At 49.4% G+C, this 23,355-nt stretch overlaps 9 protein-coding genes across 9 annotated transcripts; 5 read left to right on the top strand and 4 right to left on the bottom strand.

Moving 5' to 3' along the window:
* Positions 1-55: 55 nt before the first annotated feature.
* N7455_008250 (DEAD/DEAH box helicase) lies at positions 56-2,425 on the top strand (the record flags this gene model as incomplete). Its single annotated transcript, XM_040959166.2, has 1 exon — positions 56-2,425. The coding sequence occupies one exon, from the start codon at positions 56-58 to the stop codon at positions 2,423-2,425; it is 2,370 nt and encodes a 789-aa protein (XP_040810468.2).
* A 508-nt stretch (positions 2,426-2,933) lies between these two features.
* On the top strand, positions 2,934-4,267 carry N7455_008249 (DUF3500 domain-containing protein; the record flags this gene model as incomplete). The annotated part of the gene is made up of 2 exons (XM_040959119.2): positions 2,934-3,141; positions 3,192-4,267. 2 exons carry the CDS (start codon positions 2,934-2,936, stop codon positions 4,265-4,267), a joined length of 1,284 nt encoding a protein of 427 aa, XP_040810461.2.
* A 449-nt stretch (positions 4,268-4,716) lies between these two features.
* N7455_008248 (uncharacterized protein) lies at positions 4,717-5,754 on the bottom strand (the record flags this gene model as incomplete). Its single annotated transcript, XM_040959098.2, has 4 exons — positions 5,436-5,754; positions 5,318-5,379; positions 4,971-5,261; positions 4,717-4,905 (listed from the first exon to the last, which is right to left on the bottom strand). Exons 1-4 carry the CDS (start codon positions 5,533-5,535, stop codon positions 4,717-4,719), a joined length of 642 nt encoding a protein of 213 aa, XP_040810448.1. The 5' UTR covers positions 5,536-5,754.
* A 1,255-nt stretch (positions 5,755-7,009) lies between these two features.
* On the top strand, positions 7,010-7,919 carry N7455_008247 (uncharacterized protein; the record flags this gene model as incomplete). The annotated part of the gene is made up of 2 exons (XM_040959168.2): positions 7,010-7,112; positions 7,183-7,919. 2 exons carry the CDS (start codon positions 7,010-7,012, stop codon positions 7,917-7,919), a joined length of 840 nt encoding a protein of 279 aa, XP_040810390.2.
* Positions 7,920-8,610: 691 nt separating this feature from the next.
* Positions 8,611-12,512, bottom strand: N7455_008246 (U6 snRNP complex subunit PRP24; the record flags this gene model as incomplete). The annotated part of the gene is made up of 3 exons (XM_040959158.2): positions 8,611-9,660; positions 9,706-9,939; positions 9,990-12,512. The coding sequence occupies 3 exons, from the start codon at positions 12,510-12,512 to the stop codon at positions 8,611-8,613; spliced, it is 3,807 nt and encodes a 1,268-aa protein (XP_040810392.2).
* A 678-nt stretch (positions 12,513-13,190) lies between these two features.
* N7455_008245 (mitochondrial 54S ribosomal protein uL22m) lies at positions 13,191-14,249 on the top strand (the record flags this gene model as incomplete). Its single annotated transcript, XM_040959071.2, has 2 exons — positions 13,191-13,224; positions 13,285-14,249. 2 exons carry the CDS (start codon positions 13,191-13,193, stop codon positions 14,247-14,249), a joined length of 999 nt encoding a protein of 332 aa, XP_040810395.2.
* A 277-nt stretch (positions 14,250-14,526) lies between these two features.
* On the bottom strand, positions 14,527-15,580 carry N7455_008244 (histidine phosphatase family protein; the record flags this gene model as incomplete). The annotated part of the gene is made up of 4 exons (XM_040959103.2): positions 14,527-14,886; positions 14,934-15,176; positions 15,228-15,434; positions 15,494-15,580. 4 exons carry the CDS (start codon positions 15,578-15,580, stop codon positions 14,527-14,529), a joined length of 897 nt encoding a protein of 298 aa, XP_040810412.2.
* A 525-nt stretch (positions 15,581-16,105) lies between these two features.
* Positions 16,106-18,424, bottom strand: N7455_008243 (uncharacterized protein). Its single transcript, XM_040959127.2, has 3 exons — positions 17,512-18,424; positions 16,140-17,461; positions 16,106-16,118 (listed from the first exon to the last, which is right to left on the bottom strand). The coding sequence occupies exons 1-2, from the start codon at positions 18,241-18,243 to the stop codon at positions 16,247-16,249; spliced, it is 1,947 nt and encodes a 648-aa protein (XP_040810405.2). The 5' UTR covers positions 18,244-18,424; the 3' UTR covers positions 16,106-16,118; positions 16,140-16,246.
* Positions 18,425-19,430: 1,006 nt separating this feature from the next.
* Positions 19,431-22,693, top strand: N7455_008242 (serine/threonine-protein kinase). The gene is made up of 4 exons (XM_040959133.2): positions 19,431-20,244; positions 20,304-21,136; positions 21,186-21,776; positions 21,826-22,693. Exons 1-4 carry the CDS (start codon positions 19,853-19,855, stop codon positions 22,386-22,388), a joined length of 2,379 nt encoding a protein of 792 aa, XP_040810425.1. The 5' UTR covers positions 19,431-19,852; the 3' UTR covers positions 22,389-22,693.
* Positions 22,694-23,355: the final 662 nt, after the last annotated feature.

Raw genomic sequence — 23,355 nt, 5'->3', positions numbered from 1 at the left:
ACCTTGCACCTTGACATCTATCCACTGCTCTCGTTGGCAGCACCCGACTGCCACCATGCCAGAATCTGTGAACCGCTGGTACGCTTGGTTCACCAGTCCTGCAAAGCCATATCTCAAGATTGGGGAACTTCGCGCTGCAAACTCTCGCCCAAAGATTGACACCCAACGAAAGAAAACTACATTTGCTTGCCGAGAGGAATACACCGTCCGTGTTGGGTTCTCGCTGATTTTCGACCATGAATATGCCACCCACCAAACCGTGGATGCTGAAACAAGAGAGTGCAAGGACATTCGGACACTCATGAAAATGTTCACGCTTCCCTCCAACAATAAATTTCACTTCGCTTATATCCAAATACCCGAGAATCTTGCTTTCAAGGAGGATGACAATTTCGATGCCAGGCCCTTTGGTGTCAGTTCGAACCACTTCCCCGAGGTTCGTACTGTTATCATTGAAAAACACCACCTCTGCCCCAATGGATGGGGCACCGCTCGCATCTCTCAATCGTGGAATCCCAAAAATGCACAATTCATGTCACCACGATATACTCCTCTTTTCTTGAATGAAAAAACAACCCTCATTGACGTGGAAAGGCATCCTGCTCAGCATATCATTTTAAAACAACACCTGAGCCCTCGGCCATTCGAGCAACAGATTGATGCACTCTACCGACTTTACGACAAGCGCGAGTCATTAATGGACCTGTGGAAAATGCTGCTATCCGGAAGCTTTGGACATTTTCATTCATTGAATCTATATGGGAAACTTCGCCAGGACTTGTTTCAAAGCTTCCAAGAGCGGCTTTCACGATTTGCGCAGTTCAACAGTCATCAACAGGAGGCTTTCCGACATTTACATGAGCTGTCTGGTCCTTTTGCCTTGATACAGGGTCCCCCAGGAACGGGGAAGACGTATTGGTTGCTGCGGTGTCTGCTGCCGTTTCTAAATGAAAATATCGAGACCGACACGAAGCATCAAATTCTCATCGCAACACCAACGAACGACGGTGTTTGTCGAACAGCAAAGGATATGCATGAGGCTTGCCTCGGCATGTTTGGTCACAAGGGATCAAGACAGGTCGCTGTTGTCCGCGTGCAGCACCTTCCGGGCAGTGACCCAAGAAACTCGCCCATCCAGCGAGAGGCTCTGGAGATTCTCAACAACATGGCTTTTACAGAGGCAGTCTTGAATTCCAGATTTGGCGCTACTCCCGAGAGCCATCAACGCAAGGCCGGTTCCAATGTTGAACTTACATATGCGCACTGGATGTTACGTCTTTCGGGCGTCATTCCAGAGGCTGGCAGAGAACCGGACAACAAGTATAAGTCATTCCGCAAATCGTTTGAGATGTTCCGAAATAGAACGTCTCTTGAGAGAGGGAGGCAGGTCGAATTATGCAGCGACATCGACGCCCTTCTTCGCACTGTACTTCAGATGGCCGATGTAATTGTTTGCACACCCTTTACAGCTGGTCACCCCACAATTGTGGGCGCCATAAAACCAGCTGTAGTTGGTATCGATGAAGCTGCAAAATTCACGGAACCTGAAATGTGGCCAATTCTCGCCAACTACTATCCAAGTCCTATCTTGATGGCGGGCGACCACTGCCAGCTAGGGCCCACGGTGACCTCGAGCTCACAGACAAACCCGTTTGTTTATCAGCTACGTTTGTCATTGTTTAAGCGCTTGATTGAAGGGAAAAATGGATCGATTATGCTTGAAGTGCAGCATCGTATGCATCCAGACATTTCCAAACTCGTGAATCGGCAGTTCTACCAAAGCAAACTCACGGATCATGAAAGCACAAGCAACGAGACTGCTTCGTTCTTGCATGACTTTAACAAGAGGCGCTTTGGGGTGGAAACCAATCTCCTCTTTCTTGACATCTCTCGCAGCGAAGTCGAGATAGAAAACCACTCTAAGAAAAATAGAAGCCATGCAGCGGCTGCTATTGCCTTGTGCAAAGAATTGCTTGCCTTGAAGAGGTTCTCACCGAGGGATATCGTCATCCTTGTACCATACGAGGCGCAATTCCGAACCTACTTGAAGTTTCTCACACACGAGCATCAGATTGACCATTCTCTTGACCTTGACAAACTGTCTGTGAGGAAAATCGACTCCTTCCAGGGTGGAGAGAGCCCGATTGTGATCTTCGATATGACAGTCACCACCCACGCTGGATTCCTCGATGACAAAACCCGCTTGAATGTTGCGCTCAGTCGAGCCAAGAATGCTCTTTACATTGTGGGGAATATGATGGCCATGCGATTGAGCATTTGGAGCGATGAGTACGAACAGAGATACGCAACGTTGATACGAGTTCTAGATCATATTGAAGTGGATAAGCTGTACGTGCGAGACCCGAAACTGGGTGAATCTGCTAAGAGGCAATTTTCCACGCGCGGGACCATGGCTTGTCGTTGATGGCGTGTTCGAGGGTTGCCTCCGGGTGGGGGAGTTCGTGGCTTCACTATGACAGTTCTTCCACAAAGCAAACTCTGGTAAATAGAATAGAATAATAGATATATTATTCTTTGTTTCTCTCGAAACACCAACATGGCACTAGGCAAATATATACAGAATGGAAATGTTTAGGTATATAAGATGTTGGAAATATGTCGTCTACATTTCCTTTGCAGTTTATACCTACCCAAATTACTACTGCGGCACATCCCACACGTCCAAAAGCCGAACAATCCTATACTCCATATTTAGGAGATCCGACAGATATCCCCAGATCTTGACATGAAACCAAATTGATAAATGTCTTTCCGGTCTGATCGGATGCCAAAGCGGATAAGGAATTTCCCATCCCCACGCTTGTGGGGAAGGCTAGTCCGCACCGGTGTGGGGTCTCACCTTGACTTCATATAATACCACTTGCACAGTTCTTCTTCTCTCTTGGATTTATTTCTTTATATCATTTTACACTATGGCCAATGAATTAGAAAAGCCCACAGGCGAGTACCGCCAGTACCTACCCGACCTCAGCCTCCCTCGTTTCCAGGGGATGTGCCAGCAGGATGCACACGAGTACGCACACGAATTCAAGGCCGGACGTCAGCCACCCTGGCTGCATGCGCTGTATATGCATTGGTTAGATCTATTACAGGAACCCTTCAAAGGCGTGACCACCGATGGTATGAACCAAACCGAAAGAATACTAGTAGAATTCTTCTAACATCTATAGGAAACGTCCGCCCGGGTCTATTCACATTACAAGAAGAAAACGTCCCAATTCAACAAATTGTAGAAGCCACAGAAGCCGTAACCGCCCTACTGGATGATAAGCAAAAAGAAGCCATCAACTACCACATCGACTCCCCACAATGGCGCACATGGTCGAACCCCGAGTTCCTACTCGCGAACAAGGGCATTCGACTCGACGAAGTCAACACCAAAACCCGGGATGCAGTGATGAACGTCCTCAAAACAACCCTCTCACCAGAAGGCTACGAAAAAGCCGTCAGCGCAATGCACATCAACCACTTCCTCGGCGAGCTTGTCAAGTCACCAGCAGTGATGAACGAATTCTCCTACAACTTCGTCCTCTTCGGCCGTCCATCAACCACCCGTCCCTGGGGCTGGTCATTCTACGGCCACCATCTCTGCCTAAACATCTTCCTGTACAAAGGACAGATCGTCGCATCACCGTGGTTCACAGGCGCAGAGCCAAACGAGATCGACGCCGGCCCGCACGCCGGCACGCGCATCATGCAGATCGAGGAGAAGCTCGGGTTGCAGTTAATGCAGTCACTCTCGACGGAGCTACAGGCTTCCGCTCGTGTCTTCGTCCACATGAAGGATCCGGCTATGCCGCCCGGCCGCTGGAATAAGGATGACCAGCGCCATCTGTGCGGTGCGTACCGTGATAACCGGGAGGTGCCGTATGAGGGGATCCTCGCTTCGACTTTTAATGCCGCGCAGAAAGAGCTCATGTACGGCATCCTGGAGCAATATCTGCTTTATCTGCCGGCTCAATCGCGGGCTATGAAGATTGATCAGGTGCGCGCGCATGAAGCGGAGACGTACTTTTGTTGGATTGGAGGGTATGGTGATGAGGATCCATTCTATTACCGTATTCAGAATCCGGTGATTCTTGTCGAGTTTGATCACCATTCCGGTGTGTTTTTGAATAATGAGGAGCCGAAGAAATTCCATATTCATACTCTGCTGCGCACGCCGAACGGGGGTGACTATGGTCAGGCGCTGCGGCCACAGATTCCGGGGGTTGAGGGATTGAATGGGAAAGAAATTGTCTGGTAGGTCGACTCAGCCTATCGGAGGGAATGTACTGTATGAGATGAATGATGAAGCTTCTTTCTACGTCACATTGCACTTTTCTACCTATGAATCTTTAGATGGGGTTATCACTGATGGTTTTGTGTAAGGTCACAAAAACGGTTCACGAAGATATAATTCGAACCATGATAAACTGAACTTGGCTGTAGATACACAAACCCGCAGAAAGATATTTTATTCAAATCGTTATCCATATTAGTTGTTCCTACCATAGCCTGGAAGGATAAAAATGTATACAGCCCCAACGCCGAAGCACGAGATCAAAAGATAGAAAAGCGTCAACAATCTGCAACGGTCGAAATAGCAGAATTATGAGAAGTCGTCAGAGACCAATGATACCTGGATAGGGTTCTTTCGCCTGTTTGCGTAACGCGTGATTCGTTCAGGTGCCATGAATGCTACACAGGGCACCATCAAGTGACCTGAAACTCATCATGATCAGGAATCAACTCATACCCACCCTCTGAAGGTAGGACTCTAGCAGCGACAATAACCGTGCCTGCGCAGAAAACACTGAGGCACCAGCTAATAGTGCAAAGGATCCAGGACTGGTCAAGTTGCCAGCCGACGAAGAACCGGTCCTCGTTATCGAATAGATATGCCTGTAAGCCCAATCATTAGGACAATTCATCTCGGGCCCAAATATAGGGGAATGTTATCAACCCACCACTATCGACATGCCGGCTGCCTGCACAATGGCAGATAGACCAACCATCAAACTAAGGAAGCTCCACCCATTTTCGCGCAGCCGTTTCCCGCCACTCAAGATGACGAGGTAGGTGACTATGCTTATGCCCTGCAGAACGACAGCAAAGGACACCAAGAACCCCACGGAGCGCCACATGGAGCAGAAGTACCGGTCTTCGCCATGGCAGTCTTCGCGTTGTGGGAAGCTCTCGCAGGTATCGGTGAGGGAGGAGCAGCGGCGGTGAAGGCCGTAGGAGTAATGGATATCGGGCTATAGACCCATAGTGTTAGTGGAAGCTTGTTGGTGGGTGGGGATAAACATTGTACCTTTTCGCTATGGTAGCTGACCCATTTTGGAATGACGATCGAGGATACTGTCAAGCCAAATGCTGGGAGATTTTGTTAGTAAATGCAGATGTCTAGCTGGGCGCTGAGAGCTGCCTACAGGCTAGAAATATCACCAGTGTCCCGGTGTAGACTATTGTCTTTGTGAAGAATCCTGTGTAGTTCCGATCGGTACCGCGAGGCACTAGGTGGAAGTCCATCGCTGCGGGAGATGCGATGGCGTGGAAGGTTCACGATGCTTGGTGCCAGCCCTGCACATCGAGTGTAGAGCAGTGAATAGTTTAAGAAGTCTCAATAGACCCCAAGCAAGACACAGGAAATAGAAACGATGCGGGCAAGGGAAGGGATGGGGAAGTACTAGACGGGGTGGGCTAATCGGGTCAGATAAGAGACAGCCCCGAAGGGTCACGCGGTTGGAGTTTAGGGAGTTTAGGAAGTTTAGGAAGGGAATGTATAAGGGTATGAGGTAGATAACAAAGAGTTATATTGTTTGGTCACAATAAATCGCTCTGTGCAACATCTGAGTTGTATCAAATGGATTTCTTTCCCCGCAGACATTCAAGGCCAAGGAGGCCAAGTAGGCCAAGCCGATTGACGTCAATGCGCACTGCACACCTATCGCGACACCTAATCCAATCACACTGCTGCATCGAGATAATGTATAACATATATAACATATATAACATATACAAGAATTTCTGGCCGCCCAAGCTGAACTCCTTGCTGGAATCTGTAGGAACCTGGTTATCTAAACGCTATAAAGGCAGATCATTGTACTACTAACTATCGTCTTATGACTCTATATAGAAGAGACTTCCACAATTTTCATAAATTCCATAAATTTCAAACCCTTACCAAAAAGTTGACTCCTCCCAGAGGAAGCGCTTCGGGAGGATTGTACATTTTATACTTCGTACTGTTCAGCTAAAACCGTCTACGACACTTCGGGTCCGCGTGCTGTGACAATCTGAAGTTGTTTGTCTCGTTTGTCTCGTTTGTTTTAGCGAGGGAGTTTGATGTTTGATGTTTGCACTATTTGCACTGTTTGTACTGTTTGTATTTGTATTACATACTCCGGGGCGGGACCCATAAATCCCGGAACCCCCACAGGACCCCTAAAATCCCTGGACCACCAAATACCTACATGTGATGTATGTGATGTATGTGCTTTCCTTTTCCTCTCTTTTCTTTTCCTTCTCTGTACTTCGTATTTTGAATTGAATGCAATCTTTTTGAAGAACTGACTGGTAACAATTTTGAGCACTCGAGCACTCGGTCCACGATACTATGTTGTTAAAGCAGCTTTAATACTCCGTAGTTAGTTCTAACAGAGATTGGATTTGAGGCCTAGGGAATATGGGAGAAAGGTGGATAGAGCACGGGCTTTTCTAGGAGTACAAAGTACATGTAGGCAGAGTGTGAATTAATTCTTGTAGCAGGCTTGGGGGCGTGTCTAGGTATTAGGAAATACGAGTGACTTAGTGTCGTGAGTGTTTTCTGGCCAATCATATATTTAGTAAACACCCTACTTCGTACTTATTTTTATTATATTTCTTAAGATCTCGGGAAAATGCGCAGATTAATCATTGTAGTTCTCCTTTCGACCATTCTGCACTCGCATTTCTAAGATACGCAACTGCCTGGTTAAAAATACAACGGCAGCAATCGACTATCATGCGATTTGCCAAAAGCCTGTGGGATTCCTTTACAGGAGTTACTGCCCTCCGACGACGCGTAACTGTGACTCCCATCCCAGCCCAATGTTGGGATGCCTGTAGTACGTAAAAGCCCCTCTATCATCCGTCCAACCCAATCCATCCCATCTCACTTACCATCCCCCAAAACAGACGGGGCAGCTACTAAAGCTCAATCGACCGGCAAGACCCCCGAACTATGTGCCTCCAACTCCACCTTCCAGGTGGCCCTCGCCAATTGCCAAGATTGCGTGAGCGCCGACTCCAACCAAACCAGCAGCGCGGACCAACAGCTAAGCCCAACGTTTGCTCAATGGCTCAATTTCTGTGCCACCGAGAATGACGACAGTCCCGCTGCCAGTTTGGAGAGTCTGCTGTCGTCAAAGTCTTCCATTGCCGCAGCGGAATCCTCCATCGACGCCCGAATCGCGTCCCTGCAAGGCAATAATAGCATCGCATCGACTTCCGCGACGACAACTCTTTCGGGGGATGCGACATCCGCAACACAGCCCCCCAATCAAATCACAGTCTATGCAACCTCGTCAAGCACAAACCCCCCCAGCGGTGACTCGCCCCGGGTAAGTGTCATTGTACCTGCAGTGGTGGCCCCGGTCGTGGTCGTCATTGTCGCGGCTGTCGTAGGCGCTGTGTACCTGCGACGCAGACGCCGGTCAAAGCGAGCGCAAATGGGTAGCGCGGTCGTGGCGGCGGAAGAAGAATGCAAAGGGAAGCCGGAGCTTCATGCGGATGAGTTCCGACCAGAGCTTGAAGACAACCGCACAGTGGAGTTGGATGTGGTCAAACCGACTCAAAGGGAGGCGGCGGAGTTGCCGGCCAGGGAGGTGGTGGGCAGTGAGATGGATGCTAAGGGGAGGGATCCCACGGGATAATTGTGGTTTGCATTCATGATATTATACCCCTCGGCGGATAAGCCCTCCCTGTTAAGTGTTAAGAGAAGGTTACCTAACTAGTAAGATAAGCTTATAGGTTATCTTAATGTTTATATATAGGTATATTATAAAATTTAAAACTATAACATATACTAACTACTTAAAGATACTTAAAGAACCGATAATAATAACCTATGTATGGAGTACGGAGTAATAGAACTACCTATAAACGGTATGAATTATAAGCCAATAAACGCGACGAATAGAGAAATCGAGTCAATGGGAAGCGGGAAGCGGTTGCAACAAAAACAAGACACAAGGATGTATGGGATAGATATATAATTGTTACAGTCAAATCTAAAGAAAATCAGTGCAAAAAAAAAATACCACATAAGATCACCACACAACTTTCAAGTCATCGCGGGCAATGTCTCAAGAGACAGCCCTTTGGAACAGACATCATCATTAGAACTAAGAGCAAGATACAGTCATAATGTACACGACGGCATGTGCCATAAACAATAAGAGATCATGACGCAAAAGACCGACCCGAATGAATACATGCGGATCTAAAGGAAGCATCAAGATGACCTCCAGAAAACAGAAAAACGCCTGCCGAATACATGCCGTAGAAAAGAAAAAAAGGAATTGCGCCAGGAATTGTCACTGTCACTGTCATTGCACTCGCACTTCATTCCGCACGCTTTTGTTGGAGCATAGCGCGGAAATCATCGTTGCTCTTTTTCGGTTTGCTCTCGCCGTCGGCAGTCGTGTCCATTTTGTCACTACCCGGATTAGCTGCAGGTGGGTTCTGACTGGGAGGTGCGATCTGTCGTTTCATCCCAATACCACCCTTTCGAGCGCCAGGCTGCTGCGGGCGTCTAATCGGCCCAGTAGGTTGTAGGTTCGTCTTCTTCGTTTTGTTTTCTTGCTTGACGGATTGCCCTGGGTCTGTTTTGACTTCTGGGTGCAAATTCATCATCTCTCGAACTGTGCCGATATGAAGGGGGCGTCCAGCAGTGATCTCCTTCCCTTCGAGCGCCAACGTAGCTTTGCCGGCACTCTGAATGTCGACATATTCCACAATAGCACCTTGATGTTCTGGGCGCAAATTGATCGCGACTAAACGCCCATATGGCTCGACAAGGGCACGGATGCGGGCTTGATTGACGGTATCGGGAACGTTCATCAAAGCAAGTGTACGCTCTGCATGATCACCAACCGGCACTTCAAGGCCAGGGACGCCGTATTCCGCCGGGTGTGCTGCAACTCTCGAGATAATGACTTGGTTTCCACGCCGAGTGTCGGTGGAAGCAATTTCAACACGCAGAGGACGTGACCTGAACACTTGTTCATTCATCGCGACGGCGTCTTTGGCAGCCTCCTTGGTAGCGAAAGTAACAAAACCATATCCTTTACTAACACCGGTAACCTTTCGCTCGAGCAAGACCTTCTCGATTTCACCGAATTTGGAGAATAGTTCTTTCAAATCTTTTTCACTGGCATCCCAGGAAATATTTGCAACATAAATTTCTCGTCCTTCGTATCTAGGACCACTGCGGGGAAGTTTTAGTCCAGGGTCGGATATCTTAACACTGAGCCTCGTGCCATCTTCAAATCGCATTCCATGAAGCTCCGTCGCATGGTGCGCAGCACTGGGGCTATCCAACTGCAAGTAGCAGAAGCGTCTGGAGGTGTCAAACTTGAGAGACGGCATTCGAACATCGAGTACTTCGCCATACTGCTAAAGTTAGCGATGTCACAAAGGCTAGGGTAAAGCACTTACCTTGCTGAAAAGGTTGCGGAGGTAGTCCTCATCTGCAGTGGCCGGGTAATTGGTGATCCAAAGTGTCGTCTTTGACCCGACTTGGACGTCGATGACGTTATCAGTGTCGTTGAAGCGCTTTTGGTCACGAGTGAGAGCGGCAAGAGCGTCTTCCTTGGTTTCGAACTCGATGACCGCAACCTCAGACTTTTTCTCGTCTCTACGGAGCATTTTGACAGTGTTGATAGTACCGATCTGTTTGGTCAGCTAAGTCGTACCGATAGAGATAGTGATGGGGAACTTACATGACGGAAGAATTGGCGAACTTGACGCTCAGTGGTACCTTTAGGCAAGTTTGAGGCGATAACGGTCGCATTCTCTCGATCGCGTGCAGGAGGGGCGGGAGCCTCCGCCAGGACCTCTTCGTTGCGGACCTTTTTGGTTTCCGGCATCTCGTCCTTTTCGTCTTGGCGTTTTCTCTTTTCAGGCGAAGGGACTGCCTCCACTGCGGCCTCCCACTGCTGTTGCTGTTGTTGTTGCTGCTGTTGCTGGGCTGCGGCTGCCTCTCGCGCTTCCCTCTCTCTGCGGGCAGTCACGGCTCGCATTGCTTTCCGAGTCTCAATCACGGCTAGCTGGAGCTCATCTGAGTCCTCATAGTCCTCGCAATGTGTAACGTATGTCTGAACGATCTTGTCAGGCCAGTCCAGGTCTGTTCTCTTGATCGCTTGTTTGAGCACGGCAGTAGCAAAGCTTGGGTTCGGGGTTCGGCGCGCTGCGTCGACTGTTGCCTCGCCTTGCACAAATTTACTCCAGCAAATCAACTCCCATTCGTAGTAGGCGAGCCAGAATTCATAGCTACTGCCACGGCGAGCCACTAAACCCTTGAAGGTCTCCCGCGCGCTGTCCCAGCTGCCGCTTTCGCTGAGGAAACGGATGTAAATTCGCTCCAGACGGAAAAGAGGGTCGCCCTGATACGCCGGGCCGTACTTCTTTTCGCCTAGTTCTTGCACGCTTTCGATTGCGGAGCGAATGCCAACTTCCGCGACATCAAGATCTTCGTCGGTTGAGTCAGACAAAAACGCGCGTCGGCGAAGGTAGCTGCACCAGGTGACGTGTACCTTCAAGACTTCCTCCAAACCACCAGCATCAAGCAGTCCAGTGCTAGTCGCCTTGTGCTTGATACTCGAAATCTTGTTGAACGACTGGCTCTCTCTTTCCGAGCTTAGAAGATACTGGGACCACAAGTTTCCAGACCACGGGCAATGACGCGTGGCACGGTCTAGGGTAGAGATCGTCGTGGTAGAGGCGCGGCGATGAAGAGATTCGCCGATCAAAAACATGACATAGTCTTCCCAAAGCGACACATCGGTCGGGAAATGAAGAACGGCGCGTTGGTAGATGGCATTCGCCAAATCGAAGCTGAAATCTCCTCGTTTCCGGCGGTTGCGCGTCAATTCCCAATCAATGTACTCGGAGTAAACTGTCCATTCGAGAGTGCGATCGCCCGACTCTTGCGCTTTCGCCAGGCGGTGTTCGAATTCCTCTCGTGCGTTGTAGAGAGCCTTTGGCTCAGCTGCGCGGGCAACAGTCTCAGACATGATTTCTTCATACTTGCTGTCGCAATAAGTTGAAATGAAGCTTGAGAACTTTTGGAAGGTCTGGTCCCAGGTGGCGTGGGGAGTTTGCAGACGATGGCCGTAAAGTCCATGAAGATGGTTGATCTTTTCTTGGGAAGGTGCACGAGAAATGTCCTGAGCATAGAGATCCAAAAGGCGATCCCAGACCAAGTGGCTGTTGTTGATTCTCCATTTGGTAGCGTCTGCGCCCCGCTGCCACACCTCTACGACCGAGTCCCATGTGAACACCTCGCGTCCAACCATGCGATCCTCTTCGGTCCACTGCGAACTGGCTTCGCCATGAGCGGAATTGTAAAGATAGAGCACCCATTCGCCGTAGATATTCCACAGTTTTGTGCTTCCAAACTCCTCTTCGACGGATCTCTGGCAGAGTTCTAGAACAGCAATGCGCCCGTCGACATCTTGAGCTAACATACTTTCATCCTGAATCCATTCAGCCCAAAGATCTTCTCCCATGGCGAAAAGCTTGTCCATTTCTTCGCGTGCCGTTTTCAAATCGTTGAGTAGATCATAACGTCGTGGGTCACCGTGGACATCTGGGTTATTCGGTGGGTAGACGTGGTTGACAAATCCTGCATGCAGTAATCCGATAAATTGCACGTGCGCGTCATGCGTGTGGGGGTTGAGCGAGATTTGATGAAAAAGCTCGGTCGCCGACCGTTGCGCATCCGGGTCAAGCGAAGTCGCGGCGTAGGTCCTCTTCGCGGGCCCATCGCGCCCTTCCGACATGGCGATCTCGAACGACATCCGAGAGGTAGGGGTGTTGTGGGTGATAGAATTGACGTGTGGGTGGATAGTAGATGGAGATAACTGGTGCTCATAGGATTCGGTACTCCGGAGCATGCTTGTCGGTGTTGGACGTTGTGGCTGGTGGTGTTGCATCGAGGCGAGATCCGCCAAAGTGTCCATTCCCGGTGTGGATGCTTGTCTTGGGGGTACTTCAGTCGGAGAAGTTCCGTTCCCTCCGCTAGGTCCTGGCGAAGATTCTCCAGTAGGAGCGTACACCTGCTGTGCGAGAGGCGAAGAAGTTTTGCCCTTTCGTCTAGAGCCTGTCCGAGTTCTCTCGATAGCTTTGTGGGGGGATGGCCCTGCAGAGATGGCCGGTGCGTTGTTTGGTGTAGGACCAGACACGGGCGTGGAATTTCCAGACTTGGGATTTGAGTCCGGCGAAAGAAGCGAATTGATGTCCATGTTTGGATACAGCTTTGGGAAGAACGATGGGATACCGGGAAATGTCGTAATGGATACCCAGATGCTTTTCAAGCAGAGATCCAGATCATACGACAGTCTTGATGTACCTCAACACGTCCATTCCTGCATCGGCCGGTCGTATCCAATACCCCCTCGTTGTTGTTCCTGCAAATGACGTAGATTTACACTTGCGCAGCTGCTTTTGGCGGGTGGCTAAGAGTCTAAAGGAATGCCTGGAAGGAACGAGAGCGCTTTAATCGAGAGGGCAAGCTGAAATCTCAGAGATCTCAGGTATTGGAAAGGGATAGAAATGACAGGCTGATGGCCTGGGAAGTGAAGAGAGGGATGAGGGAAGACGAAAAAGAGAGAGAAGAACTGAAAGAGGGAAAGATGAGGGCTAGTGGATACTGTGGAGATGGTTGAGAAGAAGAAACGATAATGTCGCGAGAATGAAATACGAAAAAAGACCTTCAAAGATACGAAATCAACTCCATCTGTAGATAAGCCTGTTCTTGCTCTATAGCCTCGTGCAGTCGCAAGTCGCATCTCTTGAAGCTATTCTCATCGATCAAGTTCAAGGTGCCTCAGGCTCCGGTATCCCGCACAGACCACAAGCGCAGGGAACTTTCACCTTTTTTCCCGGCGTGAACTTCTGACAACAACATCCCAACAGCCACAATGCTCTATCCCTCAGGGCAATTGGTCCGGACAGGTATGTTGTATTCATATATCTTATGCTTGGCCTCCCTACTGACTTACTTCCCACCTTTAGCTGCCCGGACCGTCTCCTTCGTCCCTCGCCGAACATTGACCTCGACGGCCATCCGTTACGCTTTGAACGATGGCGAAAGCAAAAAGCCGACCGGTTTGTTTTCTTCCTTGAAGAACATGTTTTCGGGAGGATCTAGCCAAAAACACAAAGTCGCCCACCGACCCTCGGCCCCTAAGAAGGAAGATGGTTTAGGCACCTCCATCTTCGGATCAGACTTCACCGCACCAACAGCCGGACCCATGCCATCCCGGCCAACGGGGGAACAACAAAAAGAAAGCATCTCCGGAAAGTTGGAGGACCGCGACTTGAGTCGTCTGCAAGTGGGACTGGGACCCGACCCCAAGGCCCAGCTGCGATGGGAGAGGAAGATGGCTGTCCGCGAGGTCCGGAAACGAGGCCGCGTACCGACAAAGGTGCAAATTAAGCGCACAGAGCGCGAATCACTTTCCAAATCTCACTGGATCAAGACGTCCCTGAAGAAGCTGGGTCCTCTAGCCCGCCAAATCGCCGGCAAGAATATCGACGAAGCCATCCTCCAGATGCGCTTCAGCAACAAAAAGGCCGCCAAGGACGTACTGGAACACCTGGAACACGCAAAGAACGTCGCCATTGTCCGTGCCGGCATGGGCCTTGGGGCCTCGAACACCGAGCCATCGAAACCCATTACTGTCATACTCAAGACTGGCGAGCGACAGAAGATTGCCAACCCCACTGACATCTACATCCAAGAGGCCTGGGTCAACCGCGGTCCCTATGGATATGAGATGGATCACCGTGCCCGTGGTCAAATCAACCGCATGCGTCCCCCTACCACAAGTATCTCGGTCCTATTGAAGGAAGAGAAGACTCGTATCCGCGAGTGGGAGGACCGTGAGGCCAAGGCCCAGCGGGAGCGCAGGTCTCAGCTCTGGACACAACTGCCGGATCGCAAGGTCTCTGCGCAGAACCAGTACTACAGTTGGTGATCAATGCTTTGGCGTTTGTATTATTTATATCTAGATCTTTCGCGTGGACAGTGGTTTTTCATTAGCCGATTGGAGGCGACAATTGCATTTGTGAGAAGTCGCTCTCATCTTTCTTGAGTAAGAGCGACTCATGTACAATACTGAATCAATTTCTTGGATATCAAACCATTGAGACCGGCTGTATACCTCTTAATATTCAAATGTTTATCAACCCAGCAGCCATCTCAGTTATATACTTGCTGCAATCCTCGAAATTGACTTCTGAATCATGCGAGCTCTACAATGTGTGTGACTCCTGCTGCGACGGGGCCCCCTTTTCCACCGAAACGAGCACGGGAATCACCGCACCAGTCGCCAAGGGAAAGCGGCGATGGCCCAAAACTTCCAGAATGCTAGTGATGGCACCTGAGTGAGCCGTTAATGAAATGTATGTACTTTCGTCGTGGGCCAATATATCGTTCAAAAGACCGCGAAGCCGATCGTTGCGATGCTCGTTTGACTCGCGGACCTTAGGATCCCACAACTTGTCTTCCTCGGAGAATCCTGCTTCAAACTTGTACTCCGGGTACTCTTCTGCGATTTCCGAAGCCGTTGAGCGACGGTCACAGGTGTGCTGACCCATCGTCTCGCGGAGGAGCTAGTCGTGTTAGACATTGTAGGTTATATAGTAGAAAACAAACACACCTCTTTAATGATCGGCTTAAAAGGATCCGTGTTAGGGATCGCAAGTCCCTGAAACGTAATCTGCGCCGTTTCAAGGCACCGGTTCAGGGGGCTCACGTAGTAGGACTCCGGTGACGGGATGCCAGCCTCGATCTGCTGGTTCCAAGCTGAATGCGCAACTTGTGCCTGGCATCTGCCCTGTTCAGTAAGACGAGCATCGACCCAGTTACCGTCCTCGTCTCCATCTTGGAGAGACCAGTAATCCTAGAGGTCTAATTAGCGTCTAGTCCACGGAAGAAATGCCCAGCCACTTACATCCCACTTCTTGGTGCCATACTTGCGCTCAGCAACGTTGTGGACACCCTCGCCGTGCCGTCCAAGAAAGAGTACTTTGAACTTTTTAGTCTCGCTGGCGTTCAGGCGCTGAATGTGGGCGTCAAAACGGCGCCACTGGCTGTCAGTTTGGTTCACTCCGAGGTGCTCATCGTAGTGTTTTTCGATGAGTCCGAAGTTTGATTCCACCTTTCCAGATCATCAGACAATTGTTTGATGGTTTGAACAAGGATATTGGGGTCTCTTACGTAGTCGAAGGAGTCGGAGTCAGTGGCGGGGTCATCCTGGAGGAAATACCCCGTCACTGCAGTGAAGCGTAGCAGCGGAGAACCCATAGTTTTGAAGTTGAATAAAGTACGAGTGTTGGTTTGAACCGTAAAAGAACAAGGAAAAAGGGTTGGTTGGGGCGGGATTAGGGAGATTTAGGGCTGAGGTGGTGGAGACGGCAAAAGGTGCAACTTGAATTCATATGAGAGGGGTTCACTACTGAAGGCATTTTTGAAAATTACCCCGACACTATGATCGTTGGACATGAGAGATTTTGAAATACTTTTTATTGGGTGCGTATATCGGTTCCCATCCATTGGTAGCCCCGAGAAGGAAGCTATGCCTATAATCACAGTAGTGGACATAGCATAGTCGGCACAGGACTCTCTGTATGAATGCTCAACCGTACATATTTACATAGTTATCTACCAAGTACCGTACCTTGGGTTTATATAAAAGCGTCCGTGTCTTCACGGCATTGGTTACTGCTGTTGAAACCATACATAGTTGTACTTGCGTCTTCTAGATTATTACTTTGAACATACAGGGCTTGGTGGACGTTAAATGCAAATGAAATCTTATTTAATCATGAGGGACCATTGTAATGTGACAATAGTTGTCACCTATGTATGTCCTCTGCAATTAAGTATCGTTCAGAGCCAGCTCAGCCAATTATCAAAAGTTGATCCATCCAGTGCCGAACGAACAGACCCGGCGATTCGAAAACAAGCGGGTCAGTCCAGGCGCCAAGCGCTCCGCAGTCCACCCAGATATAAGCTTTTCTTCGTAGAGCCAATGTGTCGGCCAAACAGAGACAGACATTTGTAGACCATGCCCTCAAGCCCGGAGGCTAGAGACATCGATGATTGCCAGGCACCAGCAAATGCCAAGGCAGTACTGGAAAGCAGGCGGCCAACACTTTCAACAACTGGCGGAACGAGAAGACCTTTTCTACTGATGAGCAGTGGCCGATTCTCGGTGTTATCCCGTAATCCGTTTCCAAAGAGATATGGTGATCCACGCCGAGCTGGCGAGACCAGTAGATCCTTTGGCACAGACTGCAAGCCAGAGAGTATTGCAAGTTGCTTGGCAAGTTTTTCTGAAACTCCCCTGTGATCTGGCCCAGGTACCTGGATTCCAGAGTTGCGCACGAGCGGCGTGGAATGGCGCATTCCAAGGTTGCCAGCAACAGTAGTACCTGGCACCACAGAAATCTCCATGGTGCGGGGGGACCTTGTTCGGTGCACACCCAGATCTGGAGTGTGACGGACGCCGGTAGTTGGATGGTTCGTCGAGGATGCTGTCTTGACATCGACCCTCTCTGAACTTACAACACCAACCGACGAGGTCGAAACGCGCCAGCGCAAGCTCGAGCTGCCAGATGGCAGCCCAGCTGCGTGAACCGGCCGAGGTGCGCTTGAACTGCATGGATCGTGGGGTTGTCCACTTGCTGGGTTCTTCGAGATCCTCTCTTGTGTGTAGAGTATATCGTGTCCCGCGGATGAGTGGTTTGCGATGTTCTTTCCAGATAGGAGTATGTCGTGTCCTGCAGCCTGACCCTTCGCAGCGCTTCTCCTCGATGGGAGAACGGTGTCTTGGCACGGCACGTTCTTGGAATCTGGCTTGCCAGATAGTAGAACAATGTCGTGTCCCGGCGGAGTACCCTTTTGAGTATTCGTCCTGATGATATGCTTGGCGATTGGTACTGCCACGGGCAGTCCCATAGATGGGTCGATCCCAGATGAGCTACTTGTTGGTTTCCTGATCGCCTTGATCGTTGGAAGCGCTTGGGATGAGTTGAATGATGTATCGTAACCCGGCGAGTCCGAGTAGCGCGACTCTTGAATTGGCACTTGGAGCATCGGCTGCCTCGGCCTTTCTTGGAGTGCGGCGTTCATCGGAACATCGCTAACAGCGGCACGAGCAGCAGCCTTCTCCAGGCAGTTGCACTACTCGAACGTTAGCGTGCTCAAATGTTCAATGTGAATGGAAAACTTACTCGCTTGTGCTGCTTCTTGTGCTTCTCACAAGCACCGTATTTCCGAGCCTTGATGTAGTTCTCCTTCTGTGCCTGAGAGCGAGGCTTCTGTTTCTTGGGAACATTGGCTGCGGTGTTCATATTCAAGTCGAGAACCATCTCCATGCCTCCTGGAGGGGGCGCCTCGGAGACAGATGTGTTCTCTGGGCTAGGACGCGGAGAGATGCTCCCGCGAACGTATTCTGACCAGCTTGGGGATGAGAAGCTGGTGTTGGAGTCCGAGGACATATCCAAGTCAAGGGCAGTTGCGTCGCAAAGGCGCTGCAGGTGCAGCGCAATCGCTGCCTCACGGCGCTTCTCCTTGATACTAGCAACGCGCGGGTCGGCAGCGGCCTGCGCCTCAACTAAGTTTCGGAACGTGTTGCTGCTGTCGTATGGGTTGTACTCCAAGAACGCAGCATCGTCGAACAAAGGGGCAGCCGGGTCTTGCATGAAACCTCCATTCATTCCCATGAACTCTTCTTGTGGGAGATCATAGCTGGTCATGTCGAAGGGGGATTGCATGAAATCAGACGGGGAGGTGAAGATCCCATCTGCCTCATAAGGCAGAGCCAGATCCTGGGGTGAGACGGTGGTGGCGGTCGACTGGTCGTCGTAGCCTGAAGGGAGATCGAGGAATTGATCGAAGTCAACCCATTCATTGAGGGTTGTCGCATCCATATCAGGGAAGAATTGATCCGCAACAAAAGCCATTGGAAAATAAACAAAGAGTGGGTATCACTAGGGGTATCTATTTAGGAAAAGATGAAGAACACAAAGTCAAAGAGAGAGAGGCCCGTTTTAGTGAGGCCAAGGTTAGGGATCCTGAGGCAGTAGGATACTAGAATAGCGAGGAGGTCGTAGAGAAGATAAAAGGACAATAGCTGGCTTCCGGGGAAGGTGAAGAACCCAAGACCTGAGGCAACCGTTGATTCTATGTATGCTCTGCCTCGCTGACTCCCGCCATTCCTGTTCGGGGTCCCCGACTTGACGCTAATCCTCTTTGGGACCCCGACACCCCGCTCGATCGCTCTAAGCCGCAGTATGACTCAAAGTACATACCCCCGGGGTACTTCCAAAGCTATACAATTTACTATGGAGATCTAGGTACCTACAAAGTATCTTTTAGTGGAAGAAAATTCCATATACCCTTGGCTTTTTATACCTATGTTGTAGGTAGTATAAATTCTATAGTGGATATTTCTATATTTCTATGATGTAAATACACTAACTTGAAAAGTTTCACTCTTTACAATACAAAAAGATATCTCTTTTCCGAATTGCTCAAGATTGAGAGGCTGTGTTGCACAGCCCGGCTAGATTTGCACTAAAACATACACGGGGATAATGTTGCCGGCACGTTGTATCTACAAACCCAACATATATAGTCAGCTTAGGATCCAAGAAAACAAGCAAAATGCATTATTATATCTCTGGGAAATGTGAAAATAGCGAATAATCTCGATCAATTGACTTTCAGCCACAGTCTTTAAGGGTTTTATTGACCCACTGCGTATGACACAGCTTTTCTCGGAGCTTCGGCGAAGATTCTTTTTTTTTTTTTTAAAAAAAAGAAGCTTTAATTATTAACTCTAGCTAGATGATCTCCTGGTCATATACTACGGAGTACACAGACTAACCTTTGATCTAAGATACACTGCATTAGGGCTAATACAAGGATATAAAAAGTAAAAAGAATATATTATGCCGTGTTGACCGACAAAGCTTGGCTGATATAGGATGTCGAGGTGACCTTGGGAAGGTCCAAAGCATTATAGTAATTGAGAAAAAAGTATATATTTTAATAATATAGAGATTTATATGTTATTTATAGTAGCTGTATAATAACTGTGCTCTTGACATCCATGGATGTATTATGGTACACAGTATGGTGGCGATGTGCCCCAGTGCCCACCTTGAAAGTAGCTTAGGTAAGGTCTAGAACTCCCGCAATCCAATCGAGATTCCTAAACGAGGTTGATTGAGAGTCTTCCCTTCCCCAGATCTCATTGATCTTCCAATTTTATTATTGATACCGAGTAATTACCCAACCTCTTCCATTTTTGGTTTCTTCACTTCTTCCGCTTACCCCTGACAAGCAAATCTACCCCTCCATCCCCCCACCGACAAACAGCTGTCCAGCTCCACTCTCGGTTCTGTTGTGGGGAGGGTCGAGACTGATCAACTGATTGGCGCCTGGCAAATGTTTCGAGAGAAAAAATAGAAAAAAGCCCCTACTTTACCACGGTCTGTACAGTCAGCAGGCCCGGACCGCTGAACCGTCTGGAAAATCAATCACGTCACGTTGTCATTCTTCCCGACCATGGCCGCTGCATTCGATGAGGAAGACCTCGCTATCCCCCTCCCCTCCGACCGTGATCGTCCGCGTGAACGTGCTAGGACTCCCGCATCCAACCACTCCGCCATGGCAATGCCCCCGCCCGCGAGGCCGACCGGCAAGGCCGAGGACCCATTGCAGTTGCAGTCACCATCGACGACCCGAGATATGCAACGCCTCGATCAGTACCAGACTATAAGGGTCTTAGGCGAGGGTTCCTTTGGCAAGGTAAAACTTGCTATTCACCAGCCAAGTGGACGTCAAGTTGCCCTGAAGATCATCTCACGACGCAAACTGCTCTCCCGAGACATGGTTGGGCGGGTGGAGCGAGAAATCCAGTACTTGCAATTGCTACGACACCCTCACATCATTAAATTGTACAATTTCCATCCAAAATTCAATTGGGGTTTCAGTTGGCTGACCAAGTATGTTTTAGGTATACGGTAATTGCGACCAAGTCCGATATTGTGATGGTGCTGGAGTACGCAGAGCGAGAGTTGTTTGATTATCTCGTGAGGAAGGGAAGATGCGGTGACGACGAAGCCCGGAAATTCTTCCAACAAATAATTTGTGCGGTGGAATACTGCCACCGACACAAGATTGTACACCGTGATTTGAAGCCCGAGAATCTACTTATCGACAACCAGAAGAACGTCAAGATTGCGGATTTCGGTTTGAGTAATATTATGACAGATGGCAACTTCCTCAAGACCAGCTGCGGTAGCCCGAACTACGCTGCTCCAGAAGTCATCTCCGGAAAGCTCTACGCCGGTCCCGAGGTCGATGTATGGAGTTGTGGTGTGATTCTGTATGTGTTGTTGGTAGGCCGATTGCCTTTCGATGATGACTACATTCCAGCCCTTTTCAAGAAGATTGCAGCCGGCACCTTCCACATACCTGGGTATATCTCATCCGGGGCAGCTCGCTTGATCCGGGCAATGCTCCAAGTTCACCCCGTCCACCGCATTACAATTCCTGAGATCAGGCTGGACCCATGGTTCACCAAAAATCTCCCCCAGTACCTGGAACCGCCACGGGAGGAGTTCATCGCCCCAGGGGCGGGCTCGAAGAAGGTTGATTCTGGAAAGCTTGATGTGGCAAAGCCTCCGCCAGTCCAGCACAAAATCCATCGAATTGCAGTTTCTAAGCTCGAACGAAGCATGGGATATGGCCGAGAGGATATCGAAGAGGCATTGAGACACCCGGAACCCAGCGCGATCAAGGATGCCTTCTCCATCGTTGTTGAGAATGAGATGATGCAAACCAACTGTAAGAACTGAAATATTTAATTTACTTACCTCTCCGCTAACGACAACAGCACCCACGGAAGATAATTTGTTAGCTCAAAATGTCCAGAAAGGAGCTGCGCCTTCATCTGCGGATCGGACTCCTGCGCCTCGTCATCAAGGGTCCTCTGCCTCCGCCATGGACAGGACCGTCAGTGCATCGCGCCGGAGGGCATCGGAAGATCCACAGCAATCAGAATCCGAAGAAGAACCCCGCCTTAGCCACGTCCGGATCCTCCCTACTAGCTTGCCATATGTTCACGACCAACTCATGGAACAACGTGATCGAGATAAAAGAGCTCGCAACGAAATGCTCGAGCAGCGTCGCCAAGAAGCTGCTCAACTTGACCCAGAGGGGCATGGATCTGCCTATCGGGACATGTCTCCTGAAGAACAGGCCGCCACAGCCCGTGCATTGAAGCCCCACGCACGTAGTGTGGTCGACTTCGACAAATTACGATTTGAGCCGCCAACCGGTCAACCCCTCGAAAAACAGCCAAAGCGGAGCCGCAAATGGCAGTTTGGTATTCGATCCCGAAACCAACCATATGAGGCCATGCTGTATCTGTACCGGGCAATTGCTGCCCAGGGTGGATTGTGGGATATTCAACCGGTGGAATCAGGTATGTTTCCACTTATTACCTGTTTCGAGCTCATTCTTACATCCTCTAGGCACTAACATCGGCCCCGATGCGACTCCCTCTCCTGATAAACCCAAACCCTTGCAGAGCAAATACCCCGACCTCCCATCCGACTACTACATTCCCAAGGATCCATGGTTTATCCGTGCGCGTCTGCTGAAAGAAGGCATCAAGGCCCCTGGGGCCTCCACCAGTGTTTACAATAGCCGCAGCGACCTCGAAGAGCTACGCCGCCGTTTCAACATCTCGGGGATCTCTGCCCCAACAGAAGACAGGAGCCGAGACCTCCAGTCCTCCGTACCCGACAGCGGTCTCACGAGCGGGGCTTCCTCGGTTAATGGGCCAAGTGGACTCCCGCACATCACCTACGGTGTCTGGGTCTTCCTTGACATCCAGCTCTACCAACTCGAAGAAAACAACTACATGGTTGACTTCAAATGTGATGGCTACCAGAACGTGATCCGCGCCGAGGGCGACACCGAATGGCATCCTATTAGCAAGCGCTTCAAGAACAAGGAGAAGGAGGTGACCAGCCCTTACCCCTTCCTTGATGTGGCGTCTGATCTCGTCGCCCAGCTGGCTGTGGCAAGCTAGACCAGTCTGTTTATCTGAGAGCTGGATTTGGCTTTTGTTCATACAAAAACTACCATGATAATTATCTTACATTAATTTCTTATTCATATTGCTTGGGTGGTTGCATAGGAGCTTTTTGTTTCTGCTGCATTTTGGTGTCTTTCCAGCAAGCGAGTCGTATTGTGGGTTCTATCTATATTGTACCTTACATAGGTACGGAGTATGTGTCTGATTTCTTTTTTTCCTTTCTTTCCCTTTCGCATGCAAATATTCGTTCAATTAACTTTTTACTGTTTAACTGAGTATACAATTACATAGGAACTGAGTCTTTTGATGAAGCTAAAAAAGAATGTGAGACCAATAAATTTACGAATGTCGTTGAAATAGCCTCAAACCGTCGAAGCCACTCCCATGGATCAGCGTAACTACCTTCCAAGGTTATGCCCAGGTGTTTATCTATAATTAATCAAGACAGCCAGTTATTGACCAAGTCTTACAATGCAATGAAATTGAATCAATTGTATTGAGTACAGTGCTATCAAAGTTTACAGAGCTATATCTGCTGAATGCACTGAAATTTTTCCGCTCTCCAGCACCGTGGCATATGTGTGTGTGTGTGTGCGCGTGTGTGTTTTTGCTTTTCTTACTCTTATTTCTCAAAGTCTTCACCACGTCTTCACAAAATCATCAGGCTGACTTCTGAAAGGTCCGTATCTGAAACACAATGAGCAATCGGTTGAGGCTACACCCCAGCGGAACATGGTCTGATATCACTCTGACACTCTGACACTTTGTATTTTTGTATTTTTGGATTTTGTTTTTTTTAGGTCTTTTTACATAAGATGGTGCTGTATGGATACAGCAAATACATTTTCCCCCATTTTCCACATTCATTTGGGGCTTCAATTGTTCTTCTACAAGTTTTCCCATCGCGGCGGCGTGCAATCGAGGAAGAGAGAAACCCCTTGAGTGTATTGATTATGCCTTT

This window comes from Penicillium solitum, assembly GCF_028829755.1.
Source record: "Penicillium solitum strain IBT 25940 chromosome Unknown utg000005l_segment0_segment0, whole genome shotgun sequence".
NCBI lineage: Eukaryota > Fungi > Ascomycota > Eurotiomycetes > Eurotiales > Aspergillaceae > Penicillium > Penicillium solitum.
Note: the sequence above shows the minus strand (reverse complement) of the source record. Positions and strands in the feature narration are given on the sequence as shown.